The 15,344-nt window shown below is 30.2% G+C and overlaps 2 protein-coding genes across 2 annotated transcripts in view; both read right to left on the reverse strand.

The window, feature by feature from the left end:
• Positions 1–756: 756 nt before the first annotated feature.
• Positions 757–7,402, reverse strand: LOC145312574 (uncharacterized). Its single transcript, XM_080151829.1, has 4 exons — positions 7,295–7,402; positions 5,991–6,076; positions 1,371–1,486; positions 757–949 (listed from the first exon to the last, which is right to left on the reverse strand). Exons 1-4 carry the CDS (start codon positions 7,317–7,319, stop codon positions 757–759), a joined length of 420 nt encoding a protein of 139 aa, XP_080007955.1. The 5' UTR covers positions 7,320–7,402.
• A 7,774-nt stretch (positions 7,403–15,176) lies between these two features.
• The window catches only part of LOC145312819 (uncharacterized), a 33,126-nt gene continuing 32,958 nt past the window's right edge, over positions 15,177–15,344 (reverse strand). Inside the window, exon 8 of the mRNA XM_080152060.1 lies at positions 15,177–15,243. Within this exon, the coding sequence (XP_080008186.1) occupies positions 15,177–15,243 (67 nt within the window). The remainder of the gene's footprint in view (positions 15,244–15,344) is intronic.

Raw genomic sequence — 15,344 nt, forward strand, 5'->3', positions numbered from 1 at the left:
GGTTTCTACTTCACATTTTAAAAAATATACTGATCAATAAAATGTTCAAAATTTTACGTTGTACTAATTGAAAAAATATGTTTTAATTCTTATTTTAAAGTTACATTTTTATCCCTGACAAAATCATAGACGACTTTTAAAGGCATCTTATCTAATCTTTTTGAAGAAAAACTTAAAAACGTTAATTAAGTATGAAAACTATTTTCTTCGATTTTTCTGAAGTTATTATCGCATTCTATGGGTTTTTTATTATCATTTACTTATATCGAAAGTGCCAAACATTGTACCCCAACTTATTCATTTAATAAAAAACGAAGCGTGATGCAGCGAAAATGGATTTAAGTTGTATTAGACATTATACAAATTTGCTAAAATAATAATTTAGAAATTTTGAATCCTTATGTTGTATACTCTGTGTTGAAATCCCATCGTCTTCGTTCAATCAATCAATGTCTAAAAAATTGTCGAAAAAACGCGGCATTCATTAAAAACCCATCTCTGGTATTTTGCCAATTATAATTAGTGTCATTATCAAAAACATATTTTTTTACAGGAATTATGAAAATCAAGAAGAGTTTAATTATCGAAAATAATAAAAATAAATGAAAAAACGAAAGGTAGCTATTCAAATTTGTTATAGAAAAATACGCCATATATATTTGTTGGTAGATTCATAAAATGTAAAAGATACTTTTTTCATCATTCTCTTATCTTATTTTCAACAAAAAGAAAAATGTAGGATGGGATGGAATGGTGTTAATCTGCGATTATTACTTTATTAGAGTACATGAAAATCTGGTGCAACATCCAAGTAATAATATATTGATTGTTATTCCTGAAGTAGATAGAGGTAGAAACAACCGAATAGTATGGCCACAAAGATTCTCCGGGAGGATATAATAAGCTGAAATCCTCAGGTAAACTCTTCATGATTCTTTCTAGATGTTTTCTAAATAAAAAATACATAAATATGACTAGAAAATTGGGAACGGTAATATAATTTTTCTTCCAAAATATCCAGAGCCCCCTCCCCCCTAATTTACAAATAATTAGAAAATAAAGGGAGGAAGGGGGTTAACCTGGCAGATCCCATACCTGCGGTGCCTTAACCCAGCGTGGCTACCCTGTACCCAATAAAAAAACACCTTGAGGGGAGGGGGCGGGGGAGTTTTATTACAAAGCTTTTGTATGTTTCCAAATGTCCTATTGTCAGCAACGTTTAGGGGAAAAATTCTCAGCTGCTATATGATATATATGGTAGTTTTGTGTGTGAAGATTTTGATGACAATGACCATCTACTCTATAACTGACTCGGTCCATGGAGCTGTATGTAATGCTCAAGAAGAGAAACAACAACATGATATAGGTACCTTAACAAGGTGGCTGGTACAAGGGTGGGTGGCAACCTACCACCAGCCAATGTGATCAGAATCCTTTCCAATTCAGAAAGATAGGTCTCACATTCTGCCAATTCTGCATCTAATTCCTAAATAGTATAATATATAAGAAAAGTACGTAATTGATTTTACTCAGCTAACTATCAAATTTTAACAAATTTTTTTAAAGATTATACTTAAGAATTTTGGACAAAATATGCAATTGTTTTTTTAAAAAGGTTACTTATATTTTGCACAATGAAAAATGTCTAACATTTTCAAGGGTAAATACAGCAATTTTTAAAAAATTAAATCAATAAAATTTAATACACTTTATTACTGCAAAGAAAAATATATTGCACAAAATATCTTAAAGTTTTTGTCAGGAGCAACTAAACATCCCCCTACCAACGCCCCTTGACTAATATCTGTAATAAGAGACAATAATTATAAGTGGAGTAAAGTGAGACAAAAGGCAATTTGTCCCAAGCCAAAAGTATATATTTCCTCAATTTATTTTAAATGTACTAATGCAAAAACAGAAGTGTACAATTTTATTTGAAAAATATCTTAAATATATTTTTTTTCAGTTTAGCATGAAAAAGTATAAAATTTACTTTATGTTTAAAATTATTTTTAAAAAACCTGTGGGGGAAAGGTGGGGTAAAATGTGGGTATTTTAGGTTATAGAGAGAATAAGAGGGGGGGGGGAGTTGATCTAATTCCAAAAATATTGTTATGGGGGACGGGTTACACCCTCTTTCCTCACTCTTTGACGCCCCTATGGATTTGGGAGGGAAAGACTTCTGAGAAAAAATCTTTTCCAACTAAATTTTTTTTCTTTACAATACCAAAATAAATGCAGGGGAAGAGGAATTCCCTATCACCTCTAGGGACGAAGCTCTAGATAGTAACAAAACAATAAAAAAGAAACAATGTTTGTTTCTCAGCATAAAATGTTACCACGCTTAAAATGAAAGATTAATAATAATAAAAGATGTTTATACATAATTGGTAAAACAGATAGTATATTTTCCAGTATGGCTTCCAAACCGTATGGATCGAAACAGGTTCTCTCAGCCATACTCAAAAATCATTTGGGGTATAGTCCCTTTCGTAACATCGCACCTTAAAGGGGCGATTCTTCGTATTTTTCACAGTAGCTTTTCTCCTATTTCTAGCCACTGCGGGGGGGCTCTAACCCTGAGGGGCCAATTACCTAACCCTGTGGGGGCAATCACCTAACCCAATATAACCTAACCTAACCTAAAATAACCCATAAAAAGCCATTTTAAAAATACGACGTATCGTCCCTTATGGGGCGATGTTACGAAAGGGACTATTACCGACAATTTCCACTAATATCAAATAGCTAACAAAATTAGTTTTTATCTTTATTTCTTATGACTTTAATGTCCGCAGAAAGCTTTCTATAATACGATGCGATAAATAACTTTTACAGTGTGTTATATTAATGATTTATCTTTTGTTTCAAAGATATTTGATACTTTATAAAAACAACTATTTGTATTTTATTATGTCATACTTCTGTCATTTATATCAATGTTATCTAAAGACAAATAAAACATTAAAATAACAGGACAATAACATTAAAGGAGTTAATTGTACTGTGATACGTGTTTGTATGACTTTAGGCACCATGTAAACAATGACATTGACAAGCTGGGAAGTGTAATTTTCACGCTGTTTTTAGTTCTTTACGTTGCATTTAAATTCAACAATAAAGTTAAATTTTGTTTGTTTGATCATAAAGACTTTTCTCGTATTCATTCGAATCCGGTGGATAGGAACCGGTTCTCATGAATACGAAAAAACTATGTCTAGCATCGTATTATATCCAGCTTTCTACGAATATAGAAATGTACAATCATAAGATTAAAACTAGTTTTTTTAGCCGGTGACTTCGTCACCTCGGGGCTAAAAAAACTAGTTTTAATCTCATAATTGTACATTCTATATCCGCGGAAAGCCGTTTATAATACGATGCGAGAAATAACTATTATCGTCTACAGAAATTTTACACTTTTTTACTCGTGGTAATATTTATTCGTAATTTATTAAAACAATAGAAATAGAAGAATAGAAACATATTCTGAACCCCTTTTTCGTCAAATCTAAGAAGGAACATTTCTAGCAGACAAAAGTATTGTTTACTTTCGACTTAAGCTGATGTGGATTCTTAAAAAATTATAGACTCGCTACTCGATAGTGAGGCAAAATTATTTTTAAAAAAAAGCACATTAAAAATCTACAAAAATTAAACAAAATTATATGTTAATAACCCTTTAATATTTTATTTAATTTTTGTAAATTTTTTTATTCGATTTTGGAGGATTTTTCACAAAAATAATTTTGCCTCACCAGCGAATAGCCAGCCTAACTTGTTTTTTAAGAATCCACCTCGTTTCGAAGCTTTCAAAGAAGGTGTATTAACTTTTTTGTTTTTTATTTAAGATAGCTAGCCGGTGCTTTTAGTAAGTAGAAGATGTAAAATTTTTCATAGAATTTAGATATGTAATCGGTTTTTTTTGTAGACCTCTTATTTTTTAAGTAATTTAAGTTTTTAAAAAAAATAATTAAGTTGGTTTTAAGGTACTAAAACGCAACAAAATAAAAGAAGAAAATGGCCAGAATGAACAAAAATAGTAAGATCTTTAATTTGACACCTTACTTTTAAAATTCTGTTGAGTAATTATTGAAAAAATCTATTTTTTAACCTCGGTTTAATAAAAACTTTAAACCTAAATATTTTCTCAAACAGACATAAAAAGTATGGGTTCATATATACCTTTAGAATCAGAAAAATATTACGAATCTATTCTAAGCAAAATTGAAAAAGTTTTATAAAACTATAATAAAAAAAAATAAGTTTATTTTAAGAATCATAATTTTCGGCTTTAAAGGGTTGACTTGAACAAAACCTGAACAAAACCTAAACAAATGTACATACACTGTAACAGATATTTTTTTAACACAAGAAACAATAATGCATTTTTAACTGCATTGTTTCGAAGTTTATTAACAGACTGAAGCATACTTGTTTTTAATTTTTCATTCTTTACATGTTATGTAAGTATCACTATTTTTATTGTAGTATCTATTGTATATATTGTTTGAACATTATCCTTTTTTTTGTCAATTCTATTGGTTAAGTTTTGAGGTGAAGCTTCTTGATTCGTCAATTTTAGAGATTTTTGATTGGCTAGTTTAATAGTTACAATTAAGTGTTGCCTGTAAAAATATAATTTTTTAGGCCATTTTTATTTGTTTAAGTTTTTACTTTTTTTTCAATTTTGCTTAGAATGGATTCGTAATATTATCTGATTCTAAAGGTATATATGAACCCATGTTTTTATGTCTGTTTGAGAAAATATTAAGGTTTAAAGTTTTTATTAAACCAAGGTTGAAAAAATAGATTTTTTCAATAATTACTAAACAGAATTTTAAAAGTAAGGTGTCAAATTAAAGATCTTAGTATTTTTGTTCATACTGGCCATTTTCTTCTTTTATTTTGTTGCGTTTTAGTACCTTAAAACCGACTTAATTATTTTTTTTAAAAACTTAAATTACTTAAAAAATAAGAGGTCTACAAAAAAAACCGATTGCATATCTGAATTCTATGAAAAATTTTACATCTACTACTTACTAAAAGCACCGGCTAGCTATCTTAAATAAAAAGCAAAAAAGTTAATACACCTTCTTTAAACGAAATTTTTGGGCAATTAATTCTGATTCCGCAAAGCTTTCTACTAAGAAAATATACTGTTTACAGCTGACTTTTAACTATGTATGAAATGAAAAAAAAACATGCATTCGTAACAAGATGTGTACAAAATTTCAACCAATGAAATTAAATGTATGTACCGATGCGATTCTCCTATTGGCTCAATCAGACATTCCCTCTCTTTCTTAGTACCTTTATTATTAAAACTATGCAGTAATTTGCTATACTTTTATAGTCATTTATGAAATCGTAGTAAAGACACCTTTCCGCGAATATTATAATGAAACATTATAAGATTAAAACCAGTTATGTTAGCCTCGAGGGGACGAAGGCCCGGATAAGATACTTGTATTAATTTTATGATTTTTATTTCAACATTCGTGAAATATTTACTGTAATATTATGCTATACATGATTTTCCAGTATGGCTGATAACCTGTTCTAACTCAGCAGATATTAATCAGTTTCAAAGTCATACTGAAATTTTTTTTAAAAAGTTCGTTTTAAAATGCTTTTTAGTCTAAACCTGCTGGATGGGCATAAAAAAAATTTATTTTATGTTTTGAAATTTTATATTTCAGAAAAGCGGGGAGGAAGAGAATTAAAGAATAAATTAATTATAGAAAAGATATAATTAAAATAGATATAAATACAAGTGGATAGATTGACAGGGGAAATTTTGCCTTTAATTTAGCTGCTAATATTGAATTCATTTGTTGGTCAGTTCAGCCATACAGTATGAGTATAGGGAATGGGGTAAAGGGGTTTATTGGGGGTATTGTTATTTTAGCTAGATGCGAGCATCGCTTTATCGGATTAGATGAAAATATGGTGCAACATGCTAAATAATAATATATCAATTAAATCACCTGTAATTTCTGTAAAGATTTATCCATAAGTGATTGACTTGGAGATTTCAACAGTCCATCCCGCTCCATCGTATCAAATTTATCCTCTGGTTAACAAAAATCTTTATTCTTTGCTTAAAACAACAAACATCACGTTCGAATACAGCTAAACATTTTTAAAAATATTAAAATTTAGAGATAATCTTTAATAATTTTTACTTTTTTTCATTTTAACCCTTTATATTTCTGTTTTTTCCAGAAGGAAGAAAATTAAAAATTAAATGTAAAAATGTCTACAATGCATATAAAACCTTATAATATATTAAATGTCATTTTTAAGTGTAATTGAAATTATTTTTTATTGTCTTGTTTTGTATGTTTTCTGAAAAGAAACGAAAGTTTTAAAACATGTATACAGGGACGTCAAAGCTTTTTTTTTGTTTTGAGGGGGGTAAAATAGGGATTTAAAATGTTTGAGCTGGTGAAATACCCCATTAACCCTCCCTTGGACGTCTATGCATGTATAAAAGTTATAAATTTTGACATGTCGCCTTTATATATCTGTTTCATTTGCATCAACCCACTAACTACAAAAGCGACTGTGGGATAACTGAAGCCTTAATATGATAACCCCAACTTAACCTAGCTTATTTCCTAAAATATAGAAAATATTGCAATTTTAAAAATTAGCTGGAAGTCTAAACCTAACCCAAACATGACAATTCCTCTTTAAAAAAAAAGTTTTAAAATATCCAAACGCTGAGCACTGGCATAAAACCAAAGATGATCGAACTATGCAGAGTAAATATATATCCTAAATTTGCCCTGAATGCATTATTATATATTTTTGTTTTTACCACTTAATTATGCAATTTTTGTTGGTTATTACGTTTACCTCAAATTGTATTCTTTATGTCTTCCGTAATGCGTATTTCACATTTTGAACATAAAATGCATATAATGCTAAAAAAAATAAACGTTTTGACTTTTTAACAATATGAAAGACTTTTAATAAAGTTAACTTTTTAAACTCCAGATGACATATAGTAAGGAAAACAAATCCACAAAAACATGGACAATTAGTGACTTTCTTTGTTTGACTGTTCGACTGTTCATAGATCTAACAAAACTGGTGTTTTTTTTACGATTTTCAATGTAATATTCGGCGAAAATTGTCTGTAACACGAAGCTATACATGATTTTTAGTATGGCTGAGAACCGGTATTAATTCGGCGGATATTAATCAGGGTCGAATCCAAAATGGAAAATATTTTAGCAATGATTATTTTGTAATTAAAGTTTATTTTAATACAAAGATTATTTGCCTAGAGAATGTGTCATATCGTTCATTTTTTGCACCTGATTTCAACCAGTTTTGTCAAGCGTTTTACACTTTTGTGATCGTGTTAATCGTGCCAAGACGAGTAATATCCAAACTATTCAACCAATAAATTTAATCTACAATTGGAATAATTTTGTTTATCATCATTGGGTGTGTATATCAATTTATCGTCAATTAGCTTATCCCATAGGGCCATAAGATTCCTTTAAGTTTTCACTCGGTTTGCTGACGAAGCTATCTGTATCTATTATTTATCATTCCACCTTTATGTTCAAATAAAATTTATCCAGATACGTCAGATTCAATATGTCTGCAAAATCTTTAAATAATCAATTTAATTGTGAAAGATTTTAAACTTAGTTTGAAACATTTGTGAAAATGAAGACACGCTTTAGTGCTATAAAGCAGGAATGAGGGAGGGGACATTGTGTTGTTTTTTACACTAATCCTCAAAGTTTTATAAGAACCTTTTCATATTCGTTGGGTTGCAACAATTAAACTTTTTAATTTTGATTGGATGGTTCCAATAATTGCGTGTCTAAACGATTTAACCACTATTTGTAATTTACAGAAGGTGTACTTTTCTATATTATTATTAGGGATAGACAACAATTTATCGGTCATTATCTTATCCCTTTAGATCCCTGGCTTTTAGTTCTATAAAGTTTATGTATAATTATCATTTTCAAGGCAAAATGAAGATATGGTAAATTAATTTATTAGATAATTATTATTCTTTTGTTCGTGAGAAAATTATTAATATTCGGTTTACATACATTAATTTATCTCTAGCTTCAACAAGGAAGTAAGAAAAATGCACTAAGGTCCCTTTTTTGAATAGTGGCTTCGACCCTAGAATCTAGGGGATTCATTGTTATATAAAAAAGAAATGATATTTATATGATAGGAGGGGTAGTAAATATGCAATCCCCCACCCCATCCCTACAAATGAAAATATTTGCCTGGATCAATAATAGGCTTCTCAAAAAATTATGAATTAAATGATCCGATTTCGAGAACATAAACACATACTCATATATATTTTTCTAAAGGGATAAGACAATGGCTAATAAATTAATGTGAATATCCATTAATGATACACATAATTACCCCACAAAGACTCTAGCTACTTATAAAAGCGGGAAGTTTGTAAATATTTTACTCAACACACTAAATCGTTACAATTTTCATGAGAAATACGCATTTTATAAGGCATAAAAACGCTCTAATTTTCGTTCTATTTAACGTAATTTTGTAATTTTTTTTGCTGGTTATTTCATTTTACATATACTTTTATTATTTTATCAAAAAAAAATTTATCTTTTTTCATCATTTTTTGGAGAAATTAATGCTTAAACTAAGGGTATCTTTAAACGCAAAATTGACGCACTTAGAATTAAAAATGCGTATTGAGTACAAAGGGGGGATAATTTCAAGACATGCATGTTCTAAAGATATCTTTTTTTCCATAAAATTTTAATGTTTAGTCCACTGGAGATTACCCTGAAAATCATATATCAATTTAGGAAGATAATTTTTGTAGAATAGTTTCTGAATTTACAACTTTATGTACTCTGAAAGTATAGTTAAGATCAAAGGCGTGCAAAAGGTTGGTGTAGGGGTTGTTTACACCACCCTTGTAAAATTAAGGGGGATGGATACACCTCCCTTGGTGTCCACCCATGTCCACCCTCTTGACAAGAGCCTACACCCTCAGATACACCCCTCTTTAAATTCCAAGGGGGTGTAAAGGAAATAAATTTACACCCCTTAAAGTGTTCATGAAGCTGGGAAAAAGTTGATATATGTCACTAATTAATGTTTTTTAAGAGTACTATTTTGAGAATTAAGTCTTAAATACTTCCCATTTAAAAATAAATTAAACTTTAAAAAAACGAATTTATTCCCTTGAAAACATCGTTGTATTTTGAGTTTTATTATACATATCTTAAAACCTATCAAAATCGACAAATAACAATCTTTTTGTTGAAGTTTACTTGCAAATTTAGAGTAGAATAAATTCTTTTGTTACATACATATTAAACTAACCAAAAAAGTTTGTAATTTCTTTTTACGGGGAGATTAAATGATTTTTACCGAAAATCGAAAAGATATTACCAAATATGGGTATAAGGTCAGCTGATTTATAGTTGTCGATTGTGTAACATAGCACCCTCATCCTATCTCAATATTTACTACTTGCTAAAAAAGCTTCAACATACTGCAGAGCTAAAAATACGATTAGGCCCCCACATAATTGGGGGATTTTACTATAGATTGAGAAAGTTTTTAGCTATTATGGTTTTTTTATTTTGGGGTAAAATTCTTGCTTAGATTATATTTGATTAATTAACTAAAATCTATAAAAGATATTTAAAAGAAACAATCTTTGAAACATGAATTAATTTGCTATAAGCGTTTTCTGAGTACAGCACAGCCAGGTTAAATCAAATACACACACACACAAACATACATAGGACTCCACAGAACTTGATTGTTTAATACTTCAAAACATGGAATAAGATAAAGAGACAATACAAATTATATTCTTTTAATATTAATCTGTTATTCATGGATGTACATTAATTAAAGCAAGGCTTTTATCTTAATCCTAAACACAATGTAAAGATGGTTCCTGAGGTAATAAATCAAGTCAGTTACCAATAAACCTATACAAAAATTGAAATAAAATAACATGTTTTTTCAGTTATGGGAATAAAATTATTTACTTTTTATAGCTATTGAAATTTTCCCGTACTGGTCCAAACTTACAACTTAAAATACACTGAAGGGACTGCGACTTTTACAATATTTAGTAATGTTTGGTTTCTATACTTCAACTTAACAAAATCCGTTGGTACCATTTGTACCACAAAAGATAAGGAGGGGGACGGAGAATGGAAAAGGGAAACATGAATGCCCAAGGTAAGTGAATGAGTGTGTGTGTGTGTGTGTGTGTGTGTGTGTGTGTGTGTATAATGACAGATATATAATTAAATTCGACACATTACGAGATTATTTTACGATGATAAAATGCTTTTTTTTATGTAAATACTATAGAAAGACTGCTATATTTTATGCTGAATATGAGCAGCAAATGATATTTGTTTATTCTATTTAAACATTTTAATTCTTAAATATCATGCTTTCTACAGATTTTTAAAAATTTTCTTTTGTCACTATACCTGCATAAACAAAGCGTTATTTGGTTAATGATTTTTTTAAAATAAACCAAACTTTTTCATTACATTTTAGAGAAAGTTCAAAGATAAATATTAAAAGAGATATATTACAAAAATATTTTCTAAGTATCAATTTTTTTGTTTTTATCTGCAAGTGAAGAAATAACTTATTTTCTCTTAGTTTAATTGATGCTCAGATTTTAACATTATTTTCATGTGGAAACACTCTCCGCATTTTAAACTGATTTTTTTCTAACTTAACTGAACTTTTAAGGCATAATTCTTTGAAAATTACTTAAAATATAAAAAAAGGTAAACGAAAATGCATTTTGAAAAATTAAATTCGCGATCACTTTAAAATAAAGTGGGGATGGGGGTGTTTAAGGAGGGTGTATTTAAGCAAGTCACTGATTCAGATAATTCTATGCTATCTATTTTTAGGTAAATTAATTACCAGACTTTACTAAAAAAATCTTGCAATATTCTGTACAACTGTACTGTACAACTTTAATTAGTAAATTGAGACATGAGGAAACTCTCGTACATATGTAGTGGGGGGGGGGGGGGAGTTCATGCAACCATCCCATAATCAATTAATCCAAATTTTGTTATGAAAATTGGCATGTGTAATCCTTAGTAGGTCTGTTTTTCAAAATTTAACAAAAAGTTAAGCTTAGGGGGGGGGGGGGTTAAGGCAACCATCATGTAATCAATGCACAAATGGCACCTAGATTTCGAGTTTCATTACAAAACTTGGCATGAGTAATCCTTGGTAGATCTTTTTTCCCAAAATGGAACAAAAAGTTGGAAAAGTAATGGCTAATGGCTGTTTAGCCATTTTTGGGCTATTTTCAGGGCAAATCCAGCAATAATTACGTAGGAATCATCCATTAGGGATAGGTTTTAATGGGTGTTGAGCTGAAAAATACTACCAAAAATAGTGGCAGCTGGGTAATGACTTATAAGGATATAAAAAATTTAACATTTCCATGGAATTAAACTTTTCTTAATTAACATTATAACTTTATGTCATGGACATATTACTAAAAACACTTTTTTAATTTCTAGATTTCGCTGTCATAACAGCTGAAAACTGCCAAAAATGGCTGAGAACAGCTGTCAACAGCCAAAAGTATATATTGTAGATTAAATCATCCCGCCATGGAAAAATTTTGAAAATTTTTTTGCCCCCAGTAAAAATGTGGTTGATTTAAGCAAAAAAATGACCCATGCTAAATATTTTTTTCTGTGATGCAATAATTGTGACCTCACGAGCACTTCAAAGTTTTTGAAATCTGCAAAAAGAATGTTTTTTTAGTTCTTTTGTGTGATCTCAATTTTAAAGTTTTTTACAAAATTTCAATTCTAGTATGTAAATATAAACCTGAAATTTACCAAAAAAATGGAGCAGTCTCAATTATAACATATGAAGGTGTAGCAAGAAATCTGCAAAGTCAAATTCCATTTTTGCAGTTTTTCTTACCTAATTTTAAAAAAAATTTTAATTTTGTTTTTCTTTTAGATGTAGTAACTACTGGACCAGGCAGTTACAAAATTTTAGCTCAATATATATCAATTTTGCTCACCTTCCAGCACCAAACCCCACTTTATTGATAAGAAGACCATTAATTTTATTTGGGGTTTCCCTCAAAGTTTTTACACAGTGTTCATATTTATAGTAAATTATGGCCTCAAATATTGTATTATTTATGTATGCAATTTTAAATTTGGAAGATGTGACATGTCTAGGGTAGGTTTTTTCAAAAACATACTTTTGCTTTAATGTATGTTAAATTATACCAATAACCATATTTTAATTTTCAGTACCACCAACTTCCCAGCTAGAACTGGCTGAAAACAGCTGGGAGTGGCCAATAGTATGATAAGTAGATAGGGCTTTTGATGTATCTAAGGGTAGGTATTTATGGGTGCTGAGCTCAAAAATACCACAAAAAATTCATTTGGCAGCTTGCTAATGGCCGCAGCTCAGCTGGGAGCGGCCAAGAGTAGAATGAGTAGATAGGGCTTGTGACATGTCTCTAGGTAGGTTTTTAACAGTCTGTGTAACAGCCCCAGCTGCCAAATGGATGGACCCCCACTATTTATAGTAGTATTTTTGAGCTCAGTACCAATAAAAACCTACCCCTAGACATGTCACAAGCCCTATATAGTATATACTCTTCATACTCTTAGCCGCTCCCAGCCATTTTCAGCCAGTTCTAGCAGCTGGTACAAGAAATTTTAAAAATGGATATTTAAAGCAAAAATATGTTTCAAAAAGTTGATTCCTATGCAATTAATGATAGTTAAGCCCTGAATATAGCCCAAAAACGGCTAAATGACTGAGCCGCCAGCCGTCACTTTTCCAACTTTTTGTTCCATTTTGGGAAAATAGATGTACCAAGGATTACTCATGCCAAGTTTTGTAACGAAATTCGAATTCTAAGTGCAATTTGTGCATTGATTACGAGATGGTTGCATTAAGCCCCCCCCCCCCCTCCCCCTTAAACTTGAGTTAATTCCTTTAATGATCTTGATAGATATATGTTTATAACTTTTAACATATTTTACAATAGTTTTTAAAGTTAATGTTGGGAGGGAGATATATCCCAATCCTCTTTTTATAAAAAAAAAAATTAAAATGTAATAAATTTCTTATGTAAAGTAGTTTTGGTAAAATCTTAATAAAATCGCCCTTGATTTTAGTTAAAGGGGGCTGTTAAAAGTCATAAGTGGGGTGTCAAAAAATTTAGTTGTTAATAAATTAATGGAATATAACCTGATATTATAAATTTGAAAAATATTTTTGATGTACAAAGAGATTAAAGGAACATGTATTACACTTTTCTTCATAGAAGAAATTGAATCATTTTTTATTTGTTTTTTTTCAACACAAGGTTATTTGTGTATCTCTTGGTACAAGATACCACCATATTATTATTAGTTAAATCTAATTTTTTATAAATTAAGTGAATAAGTCTGTTAGACCAAGGAGGGTAGAAACTCAGCAGATAGACAGACAGACGGGCAAGAAGAATTATCAAAGTTTTACTAAAATAGACAATTAATTAGATAAAATCCAATAGAGAACCTGTGAATGATCAGACAGACAGAGGGACAGACAGACAGACGGACAGACAGACAGACAGAGGGACAGGTAAATAGTAACAGATAGTCTTTGAGGCATTAACAAATTACAATTAGGCTATGCTAGATGATTCATTGAAATCCAAAAGAGAGGCAGTTAGACAGATAGACAGACAAGTGGTGGGACAGACAGACAAAAGGACAGACAGACAGAGGGACAGACAGACAAATGGATATTGCCTAAAACAGTTTGGCTGCTATATGAATCATTAAAACCCACCGTAGAAAAGAAATTTACATTAGTTTCTTAGTACTATACTCAACGCCCCCCCCCCTCCCCCACTCAAAGGGGTATATTATTTCTTAAAATCAATAAGTGACTTTTCAGCTTAATAAAATTGAATGTACTTTTTATTTCATCAATTTATCTTAAATAGAACGAAAGTTATAATCATTTTATTGTCTACAAGAAATATGCTTTGAGTAAAAATCAACATAATTGTCAGTAAAAACGTCATATTTATGCATATTTACACAGTAAATAAATTTTAAAATTGTATTTTATTGTAATGAATTACTTAAGGGGGTTGTATGAATTATCAAAAACCTAAAAAAAACCTAATTTGGTTAAATTAGTCCAAGTAATTATTGATTTAGTACAGTACGTATGAATAAGTTGTCAATTTCCTATCAGAGTCCTTGTGACCCTTTCTTTTGATTACAGTTTGTGGTTGAAACGTTTGGACACTCAACTAAGTAAATCAACTATTTACAATCCAATAAAACGACGAATAGAAAAACGTTATCATAAAAACTTTGGAGACTAGTGTATTAAACATCCCAAATTCCCCTCTCTCCCTGTATATTTTTGTTATTTTTCTGGCAACAATAAAATAGGATATTTTTAAATAAATAATTGTTTTATAATCTTGTTTGTAACAGATTGTCACGAACATAAACTTAAACATTCATTTGATTTTTTATAAAATTAAAAAAGTACACATTTTTGTTACTGTAGTAATCTTATAATATAACATAAGAATTTTTTGTCTTTAGCTGATAAGCGTAACATATATAGGTCCCTTTTTACAGTGAACTACTGAAAGGTTTTTTTTTACTATTTTACAAGAGAAGTTGCCTCTGGAACATTGAAACCCTGCCCTCCCAAAAAATTGATAATGGGGGGCGGGTTCCACTTTATCTCCTCCCACTGTAAGTGCCCCTAGAGGCCTCTTAGATCTTAGCCGCTAGTTCTAATAATAAAGAGGTAGAATAATTGAATGCATTGCTGTCCCTTAAGATATCTCTACCTACCTTTATTTCTAAATTGAAGCTAAAGTAGGGTTGTTACATCATTAAAGTAAAAGGATAGAGGGGACAGGGGTTAAATAACTGTATGTTCACAGGGTGGGGAGGGACCCTCTACCGTTTTTCAATTGGGACTTTGAATATCAGCCAATAGCGGCGTAAATACCAGTCAAGCAAGCAATTTGCTAACAGCTAAAAAAGTTCCCTACCACCGGAACCAGATATTTGTATGGGTTATGGTTAACTTATACATTTATTGCTAATACCCTTACTACAAATAAACTTTTTTTAATAAAACGCTTGACAATCCTTTGATTCTGTAGATTTTATCTGTGACGTCATCTCAACTTTAGCTCTAAATTTAAATACATATCAATTAGTCATTTTCATTTTCGAGGACAACTTTACTTGATACCTATATTTGCAACAACTTTTACTTCACAGAAACTGGTCATT

The sequence above is a fragment of the Acartia tonsa genome, chromosome 2, assembly GCF_053477335.1.
Source record: "Acartia tonsa isolate MP-2025a chromosome 2, ASM5347733v1, whole genome shotgun sequence".
Classification (NCBI taxonomy): Eukaryota; Metazoa; Arthropoda; class Copepoda; order Calanoida; family Acartiidae; genus Acartia; species Acartia tonsa.

Coding starts and splice junctions, on each gene's coding strand:
- LOC145312574 (XM_080151829.1), bottom strand. CDS start 7,319: ATGAACGATATGACACATTCTCTAG. Junction 6,077..7,294: donor CGATATGACACATTCTCTAG/GCAAATAATCTT, acceptor TTTGTTAACCAG/AGGATAAATTTGATACGATG. Junction 950..1,370: donor GTACCAGCCACCTTGTTAAG/GTACCTATATCA, acceptor TTTTTTATTTAG/AAAACATCTAGAAAGAATCA.